The sequence below is a fragment of the Girardinichthys multiradiatus genome, chromosome 12 (genome assembly GCF_021462225.1).
Source record: "Girardinichthys multiradiatus isolate DD_20200921_A chromosome 12, DD_fGirMul_XY1, whole genome shotgun sequence".
Lineage (NCBI taxonomy): Eukaryota > Metazoa > Chordata > Actinopteri > Cyprinodontiformes > Goodeidae > Girardinichthys > Girardinichthys multiradiatus.
In genome coordinates, this window is record NC_061805.1 from 17,828,745 (window position 1) to 17,848,310 (window position 19,566).

General features: G+C 39.9%; 1 protein-coding gene across 1 annotated transcript in view; it reads right to left on the reverse strand.

Annotated features, from left to right (window-relative positions):
* Positions 1-129: 129 nt before the first annotated feature.
* jak2b (Janus kinase 2b) overlaps positions 130-19,566 on the reverse strand; it is a 43,095-nt gene continuing 23,658 nt past the window's right edge. The window contains exons 14-24 of the mRNA XM_047382122.1: positions 16,041-16,168; positions 15,722-15,860; positions 15,202-15,353; positions 11,591-11,741; positions 10,981-11,114; positions 10,507-10,696; positions 6,171-6,295; positions 5,904-6,076; positions 5,501-5,618; positions 1,149-1,262; positions 130-721 (exon numbers count right to left, since the gene is read on the reverse strand). Of these exons, the coding sequence (XP_047238078.1) occupies positions 614-721; positions 1,149-1,262; positions 5,501-5,618; positions 5,904-6,076; positions 6,171-6,295; positions 10,507-10,696; positions 10,981-11,114; positions 11,591-11,741; positions 15,202-15,353; positions 15,722-15,860; positions 16,041-16,168 (1,532 nt within the window). The 3' untranslated portion in view covers positions 130-613. The remainder of the gene's footprint in view (positions 722-1,148; positions 1,263-5,500; positions 5,619-5,903; positions 6,077-6,170; positions 6,296-10,506; positions 10,697-10,980; positions 11,115-11,590; positions 11,742-15,201; positions 15,354-15,721; positions 15,861-16,040; positions 16,169-19,566) is intronic.

The following is a 19,566-nucleotide window of genomic DNA, read 5'->3' on the forward strand; positions in this document are numbered from 1 at the left end:
CACACACACACACACTCACAGACACACACTCACACAGACACACTCACACACACACACACACACACACACACACTCACAGACACACACTCACACAGACACACACTCACACACACTCACAGACACACACACACACACACACACACACACACTCACAGACACACACACACAGACACACACACACACACTCACAGACACACTCACACAGACACACACACACCCACACCCACACAAACAGAGAACTTGTTCACAAGTGTCTCTAGCTTTAGGTCTGGCAACAGTCTCATCACAGTCTCTATAGATGCTTCAAGTTTTCTTTAAAACTTTGACCAAATACAGTTGCTCATTTTCAGCAACATCAGCTTCAAAAGTTTAACCATCCAAACATTTTCATTCAGGCCACTGAGCAACTCCACATTAGAAAGGCCCCTTGCTAGAAGGCACCTCGGCAGTAGCTCTCGAGCAGATCCTCGTTCCAACACACCCCGTTTCAAGTCCCACTGCTGCACAGCATGCTGGCAGAGGGTCCTTGCTTTGGTCTTCATCCTTCAGCCACAGCCAGAGCCAGAGCAAGTATTTTAAGTGTCTTGGTTCAAAGTGAGGGGGCACTTGATTTTTAAAACTCCTCACTGTCCCTGATCAGGTCGATGCGCAGAGCCAGTTCATTGAAAGATGGACGTAAAGTGGGGTCTTTATCCCAACACTCCTCCATGATCTCGTATATCTGAGATGAAGAACAGGAAAAAGAACAATGTTTTCAGCAGGAAACTAAAGGAAAATACAGAGCTGGATTCTAAGTAATCTGGAAACATTTACATCGACAGGTCGGTTTTTCTAGCGTGACGAAGCTCAGCCCTCAGAAGAAGTTATTAAAGGCTGATGAATTCTTCAGCAGAGCCAGCAACAGATTATCATTCCTAGTGGCTGAAATGTCCTATAAAATATCTGAGTTCTTAAGCAAGATAGCTAATACATCTAAACTAGTTTTCTGAGAACTTTAGTGGCACTTGCTGTACATTGCAGAGGGATACACCTGAGTCTAATTAAATAATTAACATTTAGTACAACTTAGTAATAGTGCTGTCGTAACAATAATCTGTCACAAACCGAGCTTTAGCTTCAAGAAAAACAAAAAATGTGGAAATGTATACCTCTGAAGGACAACCCAGGGGCTGAGGCAGCTTGCTGCCTGATTTGAGGAGCTCAATGAGGTGATAGACGATCAGCTGTCCCTGCTTATCGTTACCCATCATTGACATAAAAACCTAAAAAAATAAGTAGAAAAAGATAGTGAGTGTTGAGGGCAAGTAGGAAAGAATTTAGTGTACAGTTAATTGCAAAAGCATTTATATACTCTCAGCTTTTTTTTTATATTACAGAAAATCAAACTACGTTGCTGTTTTATTAAAATCTTGTGTTCGGTTTATTGTTGAGCAGGTGAAAATAACAAAAAGTTTTACAATTTTGATAAAAAAAAAAAAGAAAATGTTACCTTTTTTTGTCAAATAAAAATCTGAAACTGTAGAGCACACCTGCATTCATCCCTCATGAGTTAATACTTCATAGAACCACCATTCACTGCAATTAAAAGTGCAAGTCTTTTGGGATATGTAAGATCTTTGCGCATCTAGACTGAAATGTTTGTAATTTATGCTTAATAACTTTGACTAGCCTTTCTAAAACAAAACTAAATAACTGTTCTAAACCATTCCATTGTAGTTCTGGGTTGCTGCTCTGCTCTAAAAGTAAACCTTCACCCCAGTCTCAAGTGTTTTATAGCCACTAACAGGTTTTTCTCTATATTTAGCTCCATCCATTTTCCTATCAACTCTGACCAGCTTAACTGTCCCTCCTGAAGGAAAGAATCTCTAAAAAAAATAAAAAGACGCCACATTTAATATTTACTGAGAAAACGAAAAATATAAGAGTATTTTACATTATTTATTCAGACTTGACTCCCTTTGGAAGGTGTTTTGGGGGAACTGAGCCGCAAAAGGACATGAAGATAACGTTCCTTTTCTGTCAGAATAATGAGAAGAAGTGCATGTCTGGAAAGGACTTATGTTTAGTGGCTGTCATCCTACATGAATCAAACTGAAGCTCAGAGTTAACTGCTGCCTGCAAATGTACGCAATGTTCTCAAAAGTGCTGAAAGCCTTTACATCAAGCATTCAAGTGAACATCATGAGTCAAGTCTGCTCGGGCGAGAGAGGGTGGAAGACTCCACTCCTCGGGCAGTAAAACCATCCTTTAACTTTTATCATGACTCACACGTCAGAGCTGGCTTCTGCCATTTTACACAACATGAAACATTATACTCTGATGCCAAATGGAGATACTGTCAACACTGTCCATATTTCTCCTTAATGTGTTTGCTCAACATAATTTCTGCTACAAGTCTTTTCAAGTCTTGAGGCCCTGCAAAAACCTGTCTGAGTCATTTTATTTGGGCAGAGGCATTTCATAAAAACCTTTTGTGCTTAATTTCAATCAGTTTTAGTTTTTTAAATGAATTTTTTTAAAGCAAACAGACAAAAACAGATAATCTATAATGATACATATTTGGAAGACCAATAAACAATGAGTGTAATTGTGTCAATAGTGTAATTGACAAAAGAGTGAATTACTATTATATAGAAAATAGAGAAGACAAATGATGTAGAATTTTAGTTTCTAATAAAATATACTGCCTGTCTAAAGAAAAGTCTCACACGCTAACATTTTGTGGACCATTAGTCAGTAATTTTTGACCAAATTTTGTAGAGATGATTCTCCAGCACATTCTAAAGATCCTCACAGGGGTTACGGTCTGGACTCTGTGGTGGCCAATCCATGTGTGAAAATGACATCTCATGCTCCTTGAACCACTCCTGCACACTTTGAACCCGACTGATTCTAGCATTGCAATCTTGGAATATGTCTGTGCCATTAGGGAACAAGAAATTCACCGAATGAATAACCTGGTCATTTATCAGGTAGTCAGATGACCTTCATTGGTCACATAACCTTGCTGAACCCACCCCTGCCCAAGCCTTGACCATAGCACCTTGAAGCGTTAGTCACCAAAAGCCATGATGGGTACCGTACCAAACTGAATTTTTGATTCAGTTAGAAATTTCAGTTCAAATTGATTCACTCAATCATTTATGGAAGGTCTTATCTTACGTCCCTAATTTCACATTCACTCCAAAAAAGCTCCAACTTCCTTAGACATTTCCAAAAAAAAAAAAAAAAAAAACGTGCTGAAAATTGCAACACTTGGAGACTGGACAATCCTCAAGGGTAAATATTACTTCTAGGGAGGTGAAATCCACCTATGATGTAACTTACTGGCAAATCTCAGAGTCTGTATATAAAACTGCAGGAAGGGCTCTGGGTGGATGCCACACAGATGTTGAATTCAGGTTAAAGGTTGCGCTTGTAGGCTTAAGTTATTAGAGCTAAGAAGTGGGTTTTTCAATGAATGGGTCTGTTCACATATGCACCATACGATGAAGCAGGGGTCATAAATAAACTTTGCTCAAGGTGCAGAATTTCTATAAGCAGACCGTATGAAGACCAACATTTCCATTAGCCACTGTCTGTGGTGACTATTTACTTCTATTTTACTGCAAATATAATTTGATGACATTTGTTTTTTGTTTCAAAACAATTTTCCACAATTTCCATGTTTGATTGAGACGTTTTAGTTGCGACTTGGCCTGTGAATCAAATCCTGTTTTACATATGTGGGGAATAAATGACATAACATATGAAATAGGAGATTGTGACACAGGTCAGATAAAAATAACTTAACCTTTGACAATATAATTGCATGAAGATAAGCTTCATGAAGACTATGGTCAGGAGAAAGAAATATATATTTTTATCTTCACTTGAGGTCTGCTACTTCAGACACAAACATGAAGTAGTAATTTTGACAGCCAATGTTTCTCATATGAAATATACTCCAACTTTAGGTCAAAAATAAATTTAGAGAAAGCTTCCCAACATTGTATCATATCATTGCCCATTACTTCCTGACACATGCTAATTTTCCTAGCTTAAGGCCAACCTTCACTCACAAAAGCAAGTTAGACACCAAGAAGGAATGGAAGGTTAAGACAACTTGATGTTCATGCAGACTAGTCATGTGTATATTAAGGATGCAGCAAAAAATTGGCTACTGATCTGAACGTTGTTTTTTAGCTTGATCAAGTAGTAACCAGCCGGAACCTCACAAATCTGATCGTTTTTCCAGTCAGTGAATGCACCATACTAAGAGCTACTAGTTTGCGGTGACAGTGTGCTTGTTGTAAATATGCGAAAAAACCCAGATATTTTGCAATTCCCAGTATTACTAAGTTAAAGTCAAAGGAAGATTTATGTATGACCTGGTAGTTGTATTCTGCAGTTCCCTGCATGTGGCGTATACATCTCTCACATGGGCCCAGTGTTGGAATAGTGCCTACAGGGGAAAACCCACGCCGTGTTGTGAACCCAAAATTTGTGGTACTGAACCTTTTTTTTGTCAGTAACTATATTTAAAACTTACCAGCCGAGCCAGGCATCCACTAACAGGATATTAGATTAGTGTTTTTACAACAAGGCAGCCACTTGGAGGTTCAAATTTTAATAGTTAGGTTAAAGGAAGCAAAGACAGCCCTTAAATGCTCAGGAGCACATCTTCTCATCCCTGTTTCACTTACATCTGTGACCTGTCTTCAGACACACCGATTGGCTAAGGCACTGATATCAATCACTCTGTCTGAGCTGAGGTAGGGTGGCCTCTGGTTTTGGATTACAGGTAATTACTAATTTAACACTTTTTTTCAGACATGGCAGACAGGAATTTCACAGGCCTAGTATGGCAGGAGTACATCAGCAAAAGTACTAACTGCTAATCAACGTGTATTACAAAAAAGCTGTCTTCCATAAGTGAGTTTCTGGAGTATGTTAATCAGTAATTTTTCAAGGATGTATTATTAAAGCTGTAAACAATACTTCTCTGGGGGCGCGGCGTTGATGGTGTAGGGGTTAAGCGCGCAACCATATACAGAGGCTACAGTCCTCAAAGAGGCCGTCCCGGGTTCGAGTCCCGGACCTGGCGACATTTGCCGAATGTCTCCCCCCCTCTCTACCCCTCTTTCCTGTCTGCCTACATTCAAAAAATAAAGGCCACTAGTGCCGAAAAAATATCTTTTTTTGGTATACACCTGAGTTAGTTGCATATTTAATAAAAAAGTGAACACAGCAATCGTTTATAAACCTCATCTTTCCAAGATTCTTGCTTCTGAATGCTAGTTGTTATAAGTTTTTGGGAGTTTCTTTTTTTTTTACCACAATAGGTTCAGAGAAAAGAAGCAAATTAAACACGGAAAGAGAGCAGTGGAATAATCAGTCAGCTGGGAGAAACTGCTAACACCAGTGGCATCCTTCTGGTAGACCAACCTGGAGTTCAGACCCCCCCCCGGTTAAACAGCAAAATACAATCCACATAAAACAAATGCGTTTGGTTACTCACTGCAGGAGGACTGCAGTTTTTGTCACTGTGGGTGAAGAGCTCATACAGCACCACTCCAAAGCTCCACACATCTGAAGCCACGGAGAACTTACTCTCGGTCAATGACTCAGGGGCATACCTACAAAACACACATCAAGAGGCAGGCTTTACACACACTCCATATTAGAGCTGGTTACACAAATCAGTATCAAGGTTTCAGCGCCAAAGTAATGTCCGAACACCAAATCAAAATAAATTGCAAATGAATATTAACCATGAATAATGTGTTTGTTGAATTTGTTGTTTACTCGTGGTCAACGTTTGTGCCATATATACTCAGATTACTTAGTATGTCAAAGGAAGTGTATATGTGCTGTATGTAAAAAAAAAACAAAAAACCACTATATAGAAAAAAGGCTCTAACCAGAATATGGGGCTTTCTCCTGGTTCTTGGACCATATAATACTCTTTATCCTGAGGCAGAACTTTGGTGAGGCCAAAATCTCCAATTTTTACCCTCAGCTCACTCTCAACAAGGATGTTCCGTGTTGCCAGGTCTCTGTGGATGTACCGCTTACTTGACAGGTACTCCATTCCCTGTTGAAAAACACAGAACCGACAAACAGGAATTTCAGTCGCTGGTTAGAGGCTCCCAGTAGCATGTTGTAATGACGAGGCTAGGCAACAGCACCTTGCAGATCTGAGAGGCATAATGGACCAGCTTTTTATGGTCGATTTGCTCCGTGTTTTTTATGAGGTAATCTCGAAGACTTCCAAAGGGAAGATATTCCATGATGAGGCGAAGATTCCGTCGACCTGAATAAATGAAAGAAAAACAACAACATGGAAAATTGCAAATGGCATCCACAAAAAATACTCAACATAAACCAATGACTTTACTGATGCTCAGAGAAATAAAGCTTAAACATTTCTGGCTAGTTCATTTTAAACAGTTTGTAGTCTCTTGTGGATAGGTACAAAAACTGCAAAAATGGAGCTTCCAATCAATAGAGATACTCTCTGCATCATAAACAGCTAAAGCATTCATTTAAGAACACAAACACTAATTTGAACAGAAAAATAAAAAACCGCAGCTAGTTAAGACACCATATCAGCTAATGTATTAAAACATTCGTCCTTATCAAATTCAGGTGTTCAAATCACTTCCTTGGCCACAGATTTATAAGATCTAGCACCTAGGCATGCAGACCCCTTTAATAAGCATTTGGGAAAGAATGGGTTGCTCCCTGGAGCTCAATGAATTCAATACCTGGGCACGAAGTCCACTCACAATTTCTTTTTCTACTTAACATTCCATGTCAACTTTTAGTAATATTGCATCTAAGTCATAGTGCTGTACACAATTTAAAGTCATAGAGCTGGTAAAGCACATGGTCTGGCTCACAGTGAGCAGAAATTCCATACTTTCTGCAGTTTCCACAAACTTGCAAGCTTCGCGGGGCCACCGGGTTAGCTAATGAACAATGTGTGACGAGTTCCATGGAACAGGTTTTCAAGGGTGAGGAGCTGCACCCAAACTTACTATGGTGTGAATCAGTTCTTGTCAGTCAGAGATAAGGCTTGGCCTGGCAGTTGCCAGAAAAATGGCACTTGTCTGACTGCATTGTGTCAAGTGTAAAGTTCACTGGAGGGATTTGCGTTGTTTTTTTTTCTCTTGCTCTCGGTGGAAGACACACAGTTTTCTCTCCCTCCTTCCCTGCTGATCCCTGCTTCTGCTTTTTGCCTGTGTTTTTCTCAGAGCCTCGCTTTGCATATCCTCCAAACCTATGGATTTGGTTAGCTGGTCTCTCAACGTAATTGATCAAATCTTTTTGACGGGAAGACAGGGTAAAGGAGAACCCTCTTGTCCAGGCAGGACGTTCTTCTCTGGAAACACAATGGATTCTTGGCAGCAGTGGAAGATTGATTATGTGCCTGACTACGATGTCGGTCGTGGATGTAGAAGATGTGTACATATTTGGACTTTTGATAACAGGATTTCTGCTTTTTGGAGTTGGTGGTTACCTGGATTCCAAACCTGCCTGCAATGTTAGATGGAGTCTGTGGAGCGATCAACTCTTAGATTGAAATGTTAAGAGAGCAGAATCGCAGCCTGGCAGCAGTTGGACTCAGAGGTTAAAGGATATAATCTTGGAGAAGTTGTACGAGTGGTTCGAGATCTGCGGAAAGTACCGGAAATTTGGCTATTTGGATTTGCAACTGAGACATACCAGTAAAACTCTCAAGTTTTACTGCCTGAACCACAACATTTTTTGTTTTTCTAAATCTGGTGCCCCAATGTGGCCTTGGGAACGTCTGCTAACCTGCTATCGACAAAATATCTGAATGTTATATAAACATGACGCTCTTCCCCAGCACTCCCCTACCAGCTGTGTGCTGATGGGACTATGCGGCCGATTGATAAAACTTCCACCTCTCTTCTCAAGAACAATGGCGCTTCTATCAGTGTTGACAGTCTAATTCTTGCAAACACCGTCAGACTTATATATATTCACACCCTCAAGATTCCACCGTACCCTTGCTACATCTTTACTTATGTGTGTGTTGCTTACCCCTGCAGAGGTTTTTTGTAATATTTCACTCTATTCTGCTCAGAATAAAGTCTGAAATATTTTTTTTCCTTGTATCTTACTTTACCTAAATGTGTGATTTTATTACTTTTCATTGATTTTGAGATTTCTTAGAAGGATTGTACCACAACTACACTGCTCCAAAAAGTAAAGGGAACACTCAAATAACACATCCTAGATCTGAATGAATGAAATATTCTCATTGAATACTTTGTTCTGTACAAAGTTGAATGTGCTGACAACAAAATCACACAAAAATCATCAATGGAAATCAAATTTATTAACCAATGGAGGCCTGGATTTGGAGTCACACACAAAATGAAAGTGGAAAAACACACTACAGGCTGATCCAACTTTGATGTAATGTCCTTAAAACAAGTCAAAATGAGGCTCAGTATTGTGTGTGGCCTCCACGTGTCTGTATGACCTCCCTACAACCTCTGGGCATGCTCCTGATGAGACGCTGGATGGTCTCCTGAGGGATCTCCTCCCAGACCTGGACTAAAGCATCCACCAACTCCTGGACAGTCTGTGGTGCAACATGACGTTGGCGGATGGAGCGAGACATGATGTCCCAGATGTGCTCAATCGGATTCAGGTCTGGGGAACGGGCGGGCCAGTCCATAGCTTCAATGTCTTCATCTTGCAGGAACTGCTGACACACTCCAGCCACATGAGGTCTAGCATTGCCCTGCATTAGGAGGAACCCAGGGCCAACCGCACCAGCATATGGTCTCACAAGGGGTCTGAGGATTTCATCTTTGGAGGACCATGCGGCCCTCCAAAGAAGAGCCACCCCACACCATTACTGACCTAATGCCTAACCGGTCATGCTGAAGGATGTTGCAGGCAGCAGATTGCTCTCCACTGTGTCTCCAGACTCTGTCACGTCTGTCACATGTTCTCAGTGTGAACCTGCTTTCATCTGTGAAGAGCACAGGGTGCCAGTGGGAAATTTGCCAATCCTGGTGTTCCCTGGCAAATGCCAACCGTCCTGCACGGTGTTGGGCTTTGAGCATAACCCCCATTTGTGGACGTCGGGCCCTCATACCATCCTCATGGAGTCGCTTTCTAACCGTTTGTGCAGACACATGCACATTTGTGGTCTGCTGGAGGTCATTTTTCAGGGCTCTGGCAGTGCTCCTCCTGTTCCTCCTTGCACAAAGGCAGAGGTAGTGGTCCTGCTGCTGGGTTGTTGCCCTCCTACAGCCTCCTCCACGTCTCCTGGTGTACTGTCTCCTGGTAGCGCCTCCAGGCTCTGGACACCACGCTGACAGAAACAGCAAACCTTCTTGCCACAGCTCGCATTGATGTGCCATCCTGGATGAGCTGCACTACCTGAGCCACTTGTGTGGGTTGTAGAGTCCGTCTCATGCTACCACGAGTGTGAAAGCACCACCAACATTCAAAAGTGACCAAAACATCAGCCAGAAAGCATAGGTACTGAGAAGTGGTCTGTGGTCCCCACCTGTAGAACCACTCCTTTATTGAGTGTGTCTTGCTGATCGCCAAAGATTTCCCCCTGTTGTCTTTTCCATTTGTACAACAACATGTGAAATTGATTGTCAATCAGTGTTGCTTCCTAAGTGGACAGTTTGATTTCACAGAAGTTTGATTTACTTGGAGTTATATTGTGTTGTTTAAGTGTTCCCTTTATTTTTTTGAGCAGTGTATTTCATACCAGTAAAAGCCAAACATTATTAGTATTTGAAAGTTTGGACTACAACTGTTTTATACCAGTGATCCAGCTTAGGATTCATAGATTTTTAGATTATTAGAAAGATTGGATTAGAACCAGATATTACCAGTAAACCCCCAAGGATTATTAATGTCATTTGATTTGTTTTTCTGTTGTGTGATTTTCTGGATCATTGTAATGTTTTTCCTTATGTACTGTGCCTTGAGTGTGTTGCTGAAAAGCGCTATATAAATAAACTTGACTTGTGTCGTTGGTTTTTTTGTGGTTTGGCTTGGAACCTTAGTTCTAGTGAAAGGAACACTATGTTATAGCATATGAAAATATTTCTGTCATGTTCCAGATTTTGTAAGAGTTTGGAGAAGGTCCCTTCCAGTTGCAAAATGACTACACACCAGCACACAAAGCAAGGTCAATAAGGACATGGATGAGCAAGCGTGATGTAGAGGAACTGGCCTGCACAGAGACCTGACCTCAACCCAATAGAGCAACTTAATCAGATAGAGATTGGGAGCAAGGTCCTTCCCGTCCAACTGTAGTGCCTGACCCCATAAAAGTTATCTGGAAGAACAGTGAAATATTTCTCTAAACATTTTTTAACCTTGTGGACTGCCTTCCCAAGAGAGCTGAAGCTGTTTTGTAGCTTGACTGGGCTTGATGTCCCTACATATTGTACTAAGGAGATATACTTCAGTAATAACAATACAGATGAAAAACAAAGACTAAAATGCCAGAAGTACCTGCGCTGTAACAAACACCCTTATACTTGACGATGTTCTCATGCTGGAGAGATTTGAGAATTTCAATCTCCCGCTCAAAGTCTCGCATGTGCTCTGCTGTGCTGTGCTGTAGTTTCTTCACGGCAACAACCTCTCCTGTGTTGTCCTGCAGTGGGTCATAGCGACACATCTCCACACTGCCGAAGTTTCCCTTAAAGACAAATCAACTCCAGGTGAGACACCACTGTTTATGCACTTTGATTTTATAGTGTAATCTGTCACACCTATTATTTATTATGTTTATTTATTATAACAGAAATGAAGGAAACTGTCAATTTAACACATATAAAGGTATAGTGCATAGATTTGTAATAATGATAATGAATCTAATAGATATATAATCATCTCAGTTCAACACTGATCATCTTACAGTACTATCTAGAGATGCCTTGCATAGCTTCAAGAGGTTGAAGCATCGTCCTCATGAATGAATACCTTGCCGAGCAACTGTAAAAATATGAGATGCCGTTCTTCAAACAGAGCTGGCTCTTGATTCTCCAAACCACCAGTTGTCCAGCCAGCACCTGCTGTTCGATTTGGCAGGATGTCATCCATGATCAACTCGTAGTCTAAGAACATAAAAAAAAAAATACTATATTTTGTTTACAGTAAAGATGCACATAAATGTCTCTGGAATAACAGCATCGACTGAACAAGTTTAATATTTTTTTTCAACCTGAAAGTGAAACAACCCATTCCTCATAATAATCATGTCTGCGGCCGATTTCTGTAGTTGTCAGAAGGGATAAACTCAAAAAAAAAAAAAAAAAGCATACCAACTGTCTAACTTCTACAGGGAGAACATTGCTTAAACACACTTCCTTTAGTCTGTTCCTAATTTCTCTTCCCCAGAATCAGTAAATCACCGCAAGGCATTATAAGCAAAGAACCAGTCAGCTTTACCCATAAGTTTCTCAAGAAACCATTACTCATATGACTGTTTAGGTGGATGTGTTCAAAGACTTATGAAATCCACATGGGCGTTTGAATCCTTAATCTGAAACGCCACAGGACTTTGTCTGGAGGAGAAGAAATATACACCGACCTGGTGTGAAGAGGCTGTGAAGGTCACGGATAACTGCCCGGAATGTGGGCCTGAATGTGGGCTCGTATTCCATGCAACTGGTAATCAGGTTAGCCAGTTCTGTCCACTTTGGCGCAGGGAGATGTTGGTGATCTTCGTAGAACAGGACTTTCTGTGGTGAAAAAATTATAAATTAGGACTAGTGTCAACTGCAATGTGAGGACCCAAACTCATACAGAACATCAACAACATCCTTCAGGTGAAGTGAGACAACAAGGCCTTTCACCTCAGGCAATACTTAACACAGGAAACCTCAATGGCTGCTTTTACAGAATATGACAACCTGATCATGTATCAACAGGCTGGGCAATTACTCAAACTACGCTTGGCTTTCTGCAGTTACCCAAAACAAGAAGTACTCGCCATAATTAATCAGCACGGAAAAGATGAGATAAATTTTCCTAAATTTACACATCATTTACTTTTATCATTAACATTATCCTGGACAAACCATTACACTGTGTCTACTTGGTTTTATTACTGCAGATGGTACAATTGATTTATCATAAATGTTCTTCCAGGCCAGCAGGACATTGTAACATCTGTTTGATGGCAGCATCTGAAAAGTTGTGTAGTGGATGTGAAGGGTCCTCAGTGATCAGGGGGACTTTCCTGGTCACTGAGTGACTATAAAGATCTAATGAAAGGGGTTGAGGTGAGTCAGTTATTCTGGCTGAATTCTTTGATTTTTTTGTAAATTATATTTTTGTTTTACTTTAAGAAAATTGAACCAGGATGTAATGTTGAGAGCTAAAACATACTCGAGCAAAGATTTGTAGACCAAAATCTGTGTGCTCCTGGCAACATGAAAAGTCGATGTGTGTGTGACGTGAGAAGGTACTTAAAGGACTCCACCTGCTGGCCCTGAATGATCTGAGGGCTTAACAGAGGCCCTGGAGTTTTAGTTCAGCCTGCACAACACAGCTCCATTGTTTTTGAAAAGTTCAATTCCAGCGAGTTGTGAGAGAACATCTGGAGAAGAGTGTGGACCGTTTGTTTGTAGCTGAGGAGAGCGGCAGGTCAGGTCAGGTCAGGCACCAGAACCATGTCATCCGCATACTTAAAAAGAGCCATTCCTTCACTGCTACATGAAACAGAATTTGTATAAATGGAGAAGAAAACAGAGGATAAAACACATCCTTAAGGGAGTCCTATATTTAAAAGTAGTTTCTGTGCCTAAGTCTTTTTTTTTTTTTTTTTTATATATAAAAAGTCGCTAGATGTTTGCGGCCATACTTAAAATAAAGGCAAAATAATTATGCAAATGGAAGAAAAAAAACGTATTTGGAAAATTGTTCTATTTATCAAAAATATAAATTTGTCATTGAAACTCTCGTCCCTCTGCTCCATTTGCTGGAGGGTCAAATTTGCATCATTCTTGAATTGTGGTTGGGGGCCACACCAAATTATTCCAAGGGCCACAAATGGCCCCTGGGCCGCAGTTTGGGCATAAAACACTAAAATAACCGTTATTTAGGAGAATTCTTGAGTTATGTAGTGTGGTGTTGGGACCCCAGCCATGGTTGAACATGGATGAACATGGACTCTGAACTGCACACTTGCCGGTATAAACCTTTCTACACCTTTCAGTGTCACACTAACCTACGCCTAACCCAGCCCAGGATGAGGAGGGGTCATAGCTAACTCCCCGTGATGTCACCGTCTGAACAAAAGCGCTGTGTTCCAACATGGCGGCTTCACTTCTCTTTTTGAAGCCTACACAAAGCCCCCGTCTCTAATGGAAGCGGTTGTCCCCACGACATGGAGGAGAGGAATCGGGACCATAGTTCGGCCGGCTGATTAATATTTTAATATTTCCTTAAATATTATTGTACTAAATAAGGACAGCTAATTAAACACCATAGAGATTTAATCATCCAGAAGGTTGGTTTTATTTAGCTAATCATTATCTGAAATAGATATATTTTTTAAAATAATGTTTTATCTGATGTTGCATTGTGAATGGTTGTTTGAAGGTATACCAATTATTGGTTAAGTTGGTTCCAAGACTAACTTAACCTCATTTCTAGATTCCTCAAGATAATCCTTGGTTTGCAAACATAAATAACAATAAATGATAATGTTGCATCCATCTTTTGGTTTTAAACCCTCTTTAATTTATTTGTTCATTTGTATAGTTTAGTTGGATTGTTCTAGTAAAGAGTTTGTTGATTGAAATATGTTTGACTTTGAGTCGACTTATATTTGTTAATAAATTCATTTGTTCCATATGTGTGTAGAGTTTTGCGGTGCAGTAATGTCAGAGCTTGGACTCACCCTTTTCTCTACTGCATAAATACCAACGCCCTATTGGGCTGGTATTAACACGACAACATTTAACAGAGAGAATTACTATCCTCTGGAGCCTTTTTTCCTTCTTGTTCTCCTTTGTTTGCTCTTCTGAAGTATTTCCTGGGGTATGCTCTCGGTATGGAGTGGCACGTAGGCCCGCTCAGGTAAAAAGCAGCCAAGCTCCAACGAAAGTTCCTGAGAGTAGGAGAGCCTATGGTGGAGTTGTAATGGCGGTGCCAGTTGCATACAAAATCCATTTCTATGGCATAGATTAGTGATGATTGTCCATTTGTGAACAGAGTTGATCCCCATTCCTGTCAACATCTCAATGCCACAATAAAATATTATTGGATTTCACAACTAATTTACAGACAAATAATGTCCCGCAGAGTTCCTACATATTTTTCATTTCAAAAAGATCGTACGTTCTAGATTTCTATCCTATTGTTTTAGGATTCTGATTTCGGAATATGGTAAATGGTCAATACACTGGTCTTCTGGCCTCTGGACTAACTTCTAAAAACATGTGGATTTTATTAGGGCTCTGATTGCCATATTGTTGAAACTTGCAATGAAATTCTCGGTTTTTTATCAGCCATTATAATGCTTCCAACAATCTTGGTGACCTTTATTTCTGACGTCCATTCAGAAAAGGGCACTATTTAAGATGACTGCACACTGATCAAATTTGTAGCATGGCATGTTCATTAATCTGAGCATATGTTACCATTGAGATAAATAATCTAGTTCTAGTGGGTAACCTGCAGCTGTATGATGTAGAAATAACCAGAAATTATATTAAGAGTTATTGAGTTCATATCAGATATTAGTAACATTTTAATTACTACAACAGACAGGAATAAAAGGGTATAATAAAGAAGGTACTTCAAACCAGTGAGAAGACTTGGGGTCTCAAAACAATTTTTGGAAGTAAATCTAAATAATCTTTGCGAAAACATGCCTAACAGATACATAATTTAGTATAAATAAGCAGAAAACGCAGGGTTTAAGATGGACACGTTGATGCTGCGGAACATTACATTCAGTTATTGTCATTTTAATAACAATGGATTCAGTTGAAGTATGACCTTCACCTAGAACAGGTTTTAGTGCTAATCAAATAGTTTCTTAAAGCTAAGTACTACAAAATAATTACAGTATCATGTTTTTATTAACCATCCAAAATAATTCTGTATCCCATTCTTGTCAATGTTCGAAAACGTTTCTCCCCACAGCTTAAAAGATACCATATATATTCTTGGCCATAAACTCAGTCATACCTTAGAGTTGTCCAGGACTGCAAGTGGTTTCTCTCCACCGCTGCAAATTTCCCACAATGTGGCGCCAAAGCTCCACTTGTCTGCATCTAGGCTCAGTTTGATAGGTTCCTTTATGTATTCAGGTGGCACCCAAGGGATCCTTTCAATCAGGACTGATTACAAACAAAAACAGTTGATGAACCATCGCTTCTCTTCAGGTCACGTACTGACATCAGTAAACAAAATTTAATTGGATTCAGTTTGATTTGAATACATCTCTAAAATGACTAGAAATGTCATATCAGCTGTAAAAGTCAAAGTCTCTAGTCTAACAAAGGAGTAGATTGTGCTGGAGAAAGAGGGGTGCTTGCAACACAGCACATTAATTAAAAAGGAGCCGTCTATCAAAAAAGAACTAAATCTTGCCCCAACAGCTTCTCTGAATTTAGCAGTACACAACGCAAAACGTCCAAGTTATGCTTGTTGACAGACCCACAAGCTCTCCCTGCTGTTAAAAATGGGATGTTAGAAACAAACTCACTTTCTTTAGGCAGGACGATGATGCCGATACCAGGGTCACTAAGCTTGATGAAAGGGGGATTCCCAACTTTCCGATCCTCCTCCCTGATCAACAGAACATTTTTGGCACAGACATTTCCATGGACAAGATGCTTTTCCTCCTGCAGGTACAAAAACAGAAGCTTGTACATATTTTCCTTTAAATAACATGCATTTATTTCCATATATTCCCAAGATTTTAGATACAAAAAATGTCTACTTAACCAAATATGATGAGTTTAACAAATGCCATAAAGTCTACAAAATAAACCAAGAACCTGCAACAAAATATGGATTTGTACCAGGAAGTTCATGGCCCAGGCCAGCTGTTTTGCCACTTCGAGCTTCCACTGAATGTTTACAAAGTTCTTGTTCTTCTTCAGGTAGGTGTCCAGCGAACCAAACTTTACGTACTCTTGCACCATGATGTCTGGAAGGGAACAATACATTTTTTATTTTTTTTCAGAATTTAGTAAAAAAAAAAAATTTACACAAGCTTTTTCATATCACAATGCAAAGTTTTGCATTTAAAGTCACACTGCACTTTGTTGCAACATATGAGCCATAACCGTGGTGAAGGAATCAAGTGTTTCAATTAGAAGCAGAGCAGCCACTTGTTTCAGTAAACCAACAGTTTTCACTTTATTAATAGGTGTAAACGCTACGATATAGATTTAAAACTACTAATATTTGGTCAAGCCGTAAAGGATTTCTCACATTTGGGAAGTGTTGGATGTAATACTTTAAAGGTTAAGAGAATTTTATAATTTAAATTGGATATATTAAGTAGCAAAAAGAATCTACAAAGATATTGAGTGTATTTAGTTTAGCACAGTAGTGGAAAAGCCATGGTTCGTATTGCTAGTCAAAGAAATAAATACTAAAGATGCACAGTTATAATCGACAGATGATTTGTTTAGGCCCTGACCAGTTACCAGCTGGACTGAAACGCAAAAAGCTGATCTTTTCCAATCAATGAATGGACCACACCTATGCCCCAAAAACAACAGTCTTTGGTGAGGAAGTTAGCACTGAAACGCATCACGAACATGATGAGTGAATTAGGTAGAGCACAATCTCAGCACTCCTGCAGACCATTTAATACTGATGACATTAAATGTGAAACAGTTTTTCTTACTTTAATATGAAAAATACAAACAAATGTTACAAAAACATTAAATTAATCCTAATAAATTTGGTTTATTTTTCTGTTAAACTTTTGATCTTTTATACAGTGTGTTACCCAGATTTCTAGGTTGAGGAATGTGTTTCCTTTGTAAAACATGGAATTAAATATTAAAAAGACTGAAATTGTGAAAAATAAAATGGGACTTGGAAAAAGAAATTAAGCTAAATATTTAAAATAAATACATCTAAAATAAGTTCTACTTACATAAGGCCCTGGGTGTTGGCAGCTCAATGAAGAAAGTGGAATTTTTCACGATAGGCTGTTGTGTATTATAGCTGTCTTTGGGAATCTAAGTTTTAAGTGGTTTTGATGCTATACTGTCTTATTGCAATTTAACATCAGTTTTTTGTTTTGCTGATGGTTGTGGGTAAAGGATTTTTCTGTTGTCAATGTAGTCAATGAAATTGAAGTTAAATTTAGACAATACTGTCAAAAATTAAGAGTGGCTTGGGGCATAAAGTGCAATTTACTTTGGCTGTTAGTGACTTCAACAAAAAGAGTTTGCCCATCACTAGCCATTTCAGATCTTTGACCGTATCAAGTTATTCAATTTGGACCTTTGAGCATCAAGTACAGGTCCTTCTCAAAATATTAGCATATTGTGATAAAGTTAATTATTTTCCATAATGTCATGATGAAAATTTAACATTCATATATTTTAGATTCATTGCACACTAACTGAAATATTTCAGGTCTTTTATTGTCTTAATACAGATGATTTTGGCATACAGTTCATGAAAACCCAAAATTCCTATCTCACAAAATTAGCATATCATTAAAAGGGTCTCTAAACGAGCTATGAACCTAATCATCTGAATCAACGAGTTAACTCTAAACACCTGCAAAAGATTCCTGAGGCCTTTAAAACTCCCAGCCTGGTTCATCACTCAAAACCCCAATCATGGGTAAGACTGCCGACCAGACTGCTGTCCAGAAGGCCACTATTGACACCCTCAAGCAAGAGGGTAAGACACAGAAAGACATTTCTGAACGAACAGGCTGTTCCCAGAATGCTGTATCAAGGCACCTCAGTAGGAAGTCTGTGGGAAGGAAAAAGTGTGGCAGAAAACGCTGCACAACGAGAAGAGGTGACCGGACCCTGAGGAAGATTGTGGAGAAGGGCCGATTCCAGACCTTGGGGGACCTGCGGAAGCAGTGGACTGAGTCTGGAGTAGAAACATCCAGAGCCACCGTGCACAGGCGTGTGCAGGAAATGGGCTACAGGTGCCGCATTCCCCAGGTCAAGCCACTTTTGAACCAGAAACAGCGGCAGAAGCGCCTGACCTGGGCTACAGAGAAGCAGCACTGGACTGTTGCTCAGTGGTCCAAAGTACTTTTTTTGGATGAAAGCAAATTCTGCATGTCATTCGGAAATCAAGGTGCCAGAGTCTGGAGGAAGACTGGGGAGAAGGAAATGCCAAAATGCCAGAAGTCCAGTGTCAAGTACCAACAGTCAGTGATGGTCTGGGGTGCCGTGTCAGCTGCTGGTGTTGGTCCACTGTGTTTTATCAAGGGCAGGGTCAATGCAGCTAGCTATCAGGAGATTTTGGAGCACTTCATGCTTCCATCTGCTGAAAAGCTTTATGGAGATGAAGATTTCGTTTTTCAGCACGACCTGGCACCTGCTCACAGTGTCAAAACCACTGGTAAATGGTTTACTGACCATGGTATCACTGTGCTCAATTGGCCTGCCAACTCTCCTGACCTGAACCCCATAGAGAATCTGTGGGATATTGTGAAGAGAACGTTGAGAGACTCAAGACCCAACACTCTGGATGAGCTAAAGGCCGCTATCGAAGCATCCTGGGCCTCCATAAGACCTCAGCAGTGCCACAGGCTGATTGCCTCCATGCCACGCCGCATTGAAGCAGTTATTTCTGCAAAAGGATTCCCGACCAAGTATTGAGTGCATAACTGTACATGATTATTTGAAGGTTGACGTTTTTTGTATTAAAAACACTTTTCTTTTATTGGTCGGATAAAATATGCTAATTTTGTGAGATAGGAATTTTGGGTTTTCATGAGCTGTATACCAAAATCATCCGTATTAAGACAATAAAAGACCTGAAATATTTCAGTTAGTGTGCAATTAATCTAAAATATATGAATGTTAAATTTTCATCATGACATTATGGAAAATAATGAACTTTATCACAATATGCTAATATTTTGAGAAGGACCTGTATAAGAATCCCTGTCAAACATCATCACAACCCTGCCTCAATAGACAGCAATTCAATTCAAAAATACTTTATTAATCCCAAAGGGAAATTAAATGATGTTGTAGCTCATATTATGAAGGTTTCTTCAAAGAGCCGTTGTAGATGCTGATGGCTGTGGGCAGGAAGGATCTCCTGTAGTGCTCCGTCTTACAGCAGATCTGAAGAAGCCTCTGACTGAAGACACTCAGGGTTCTCCATAATGTTCTTCATTTTATGAAGAATCCATACAATGATCTCCAGAGGTTCCAGAGGAGTCCCCAGAACAGAGCCAGCCTTCTTTATCAGCTTGTTGAGTTTTTTTAAGTCCCTGTCTCTGATGCTGCTTCCCCAGCAGATGATGACAGAAGAGATCAAGCTCTCCACAACAGACTTATAGAAGATATGCACCTATCTTGCTGCAAGTGGCTAAAAATATGT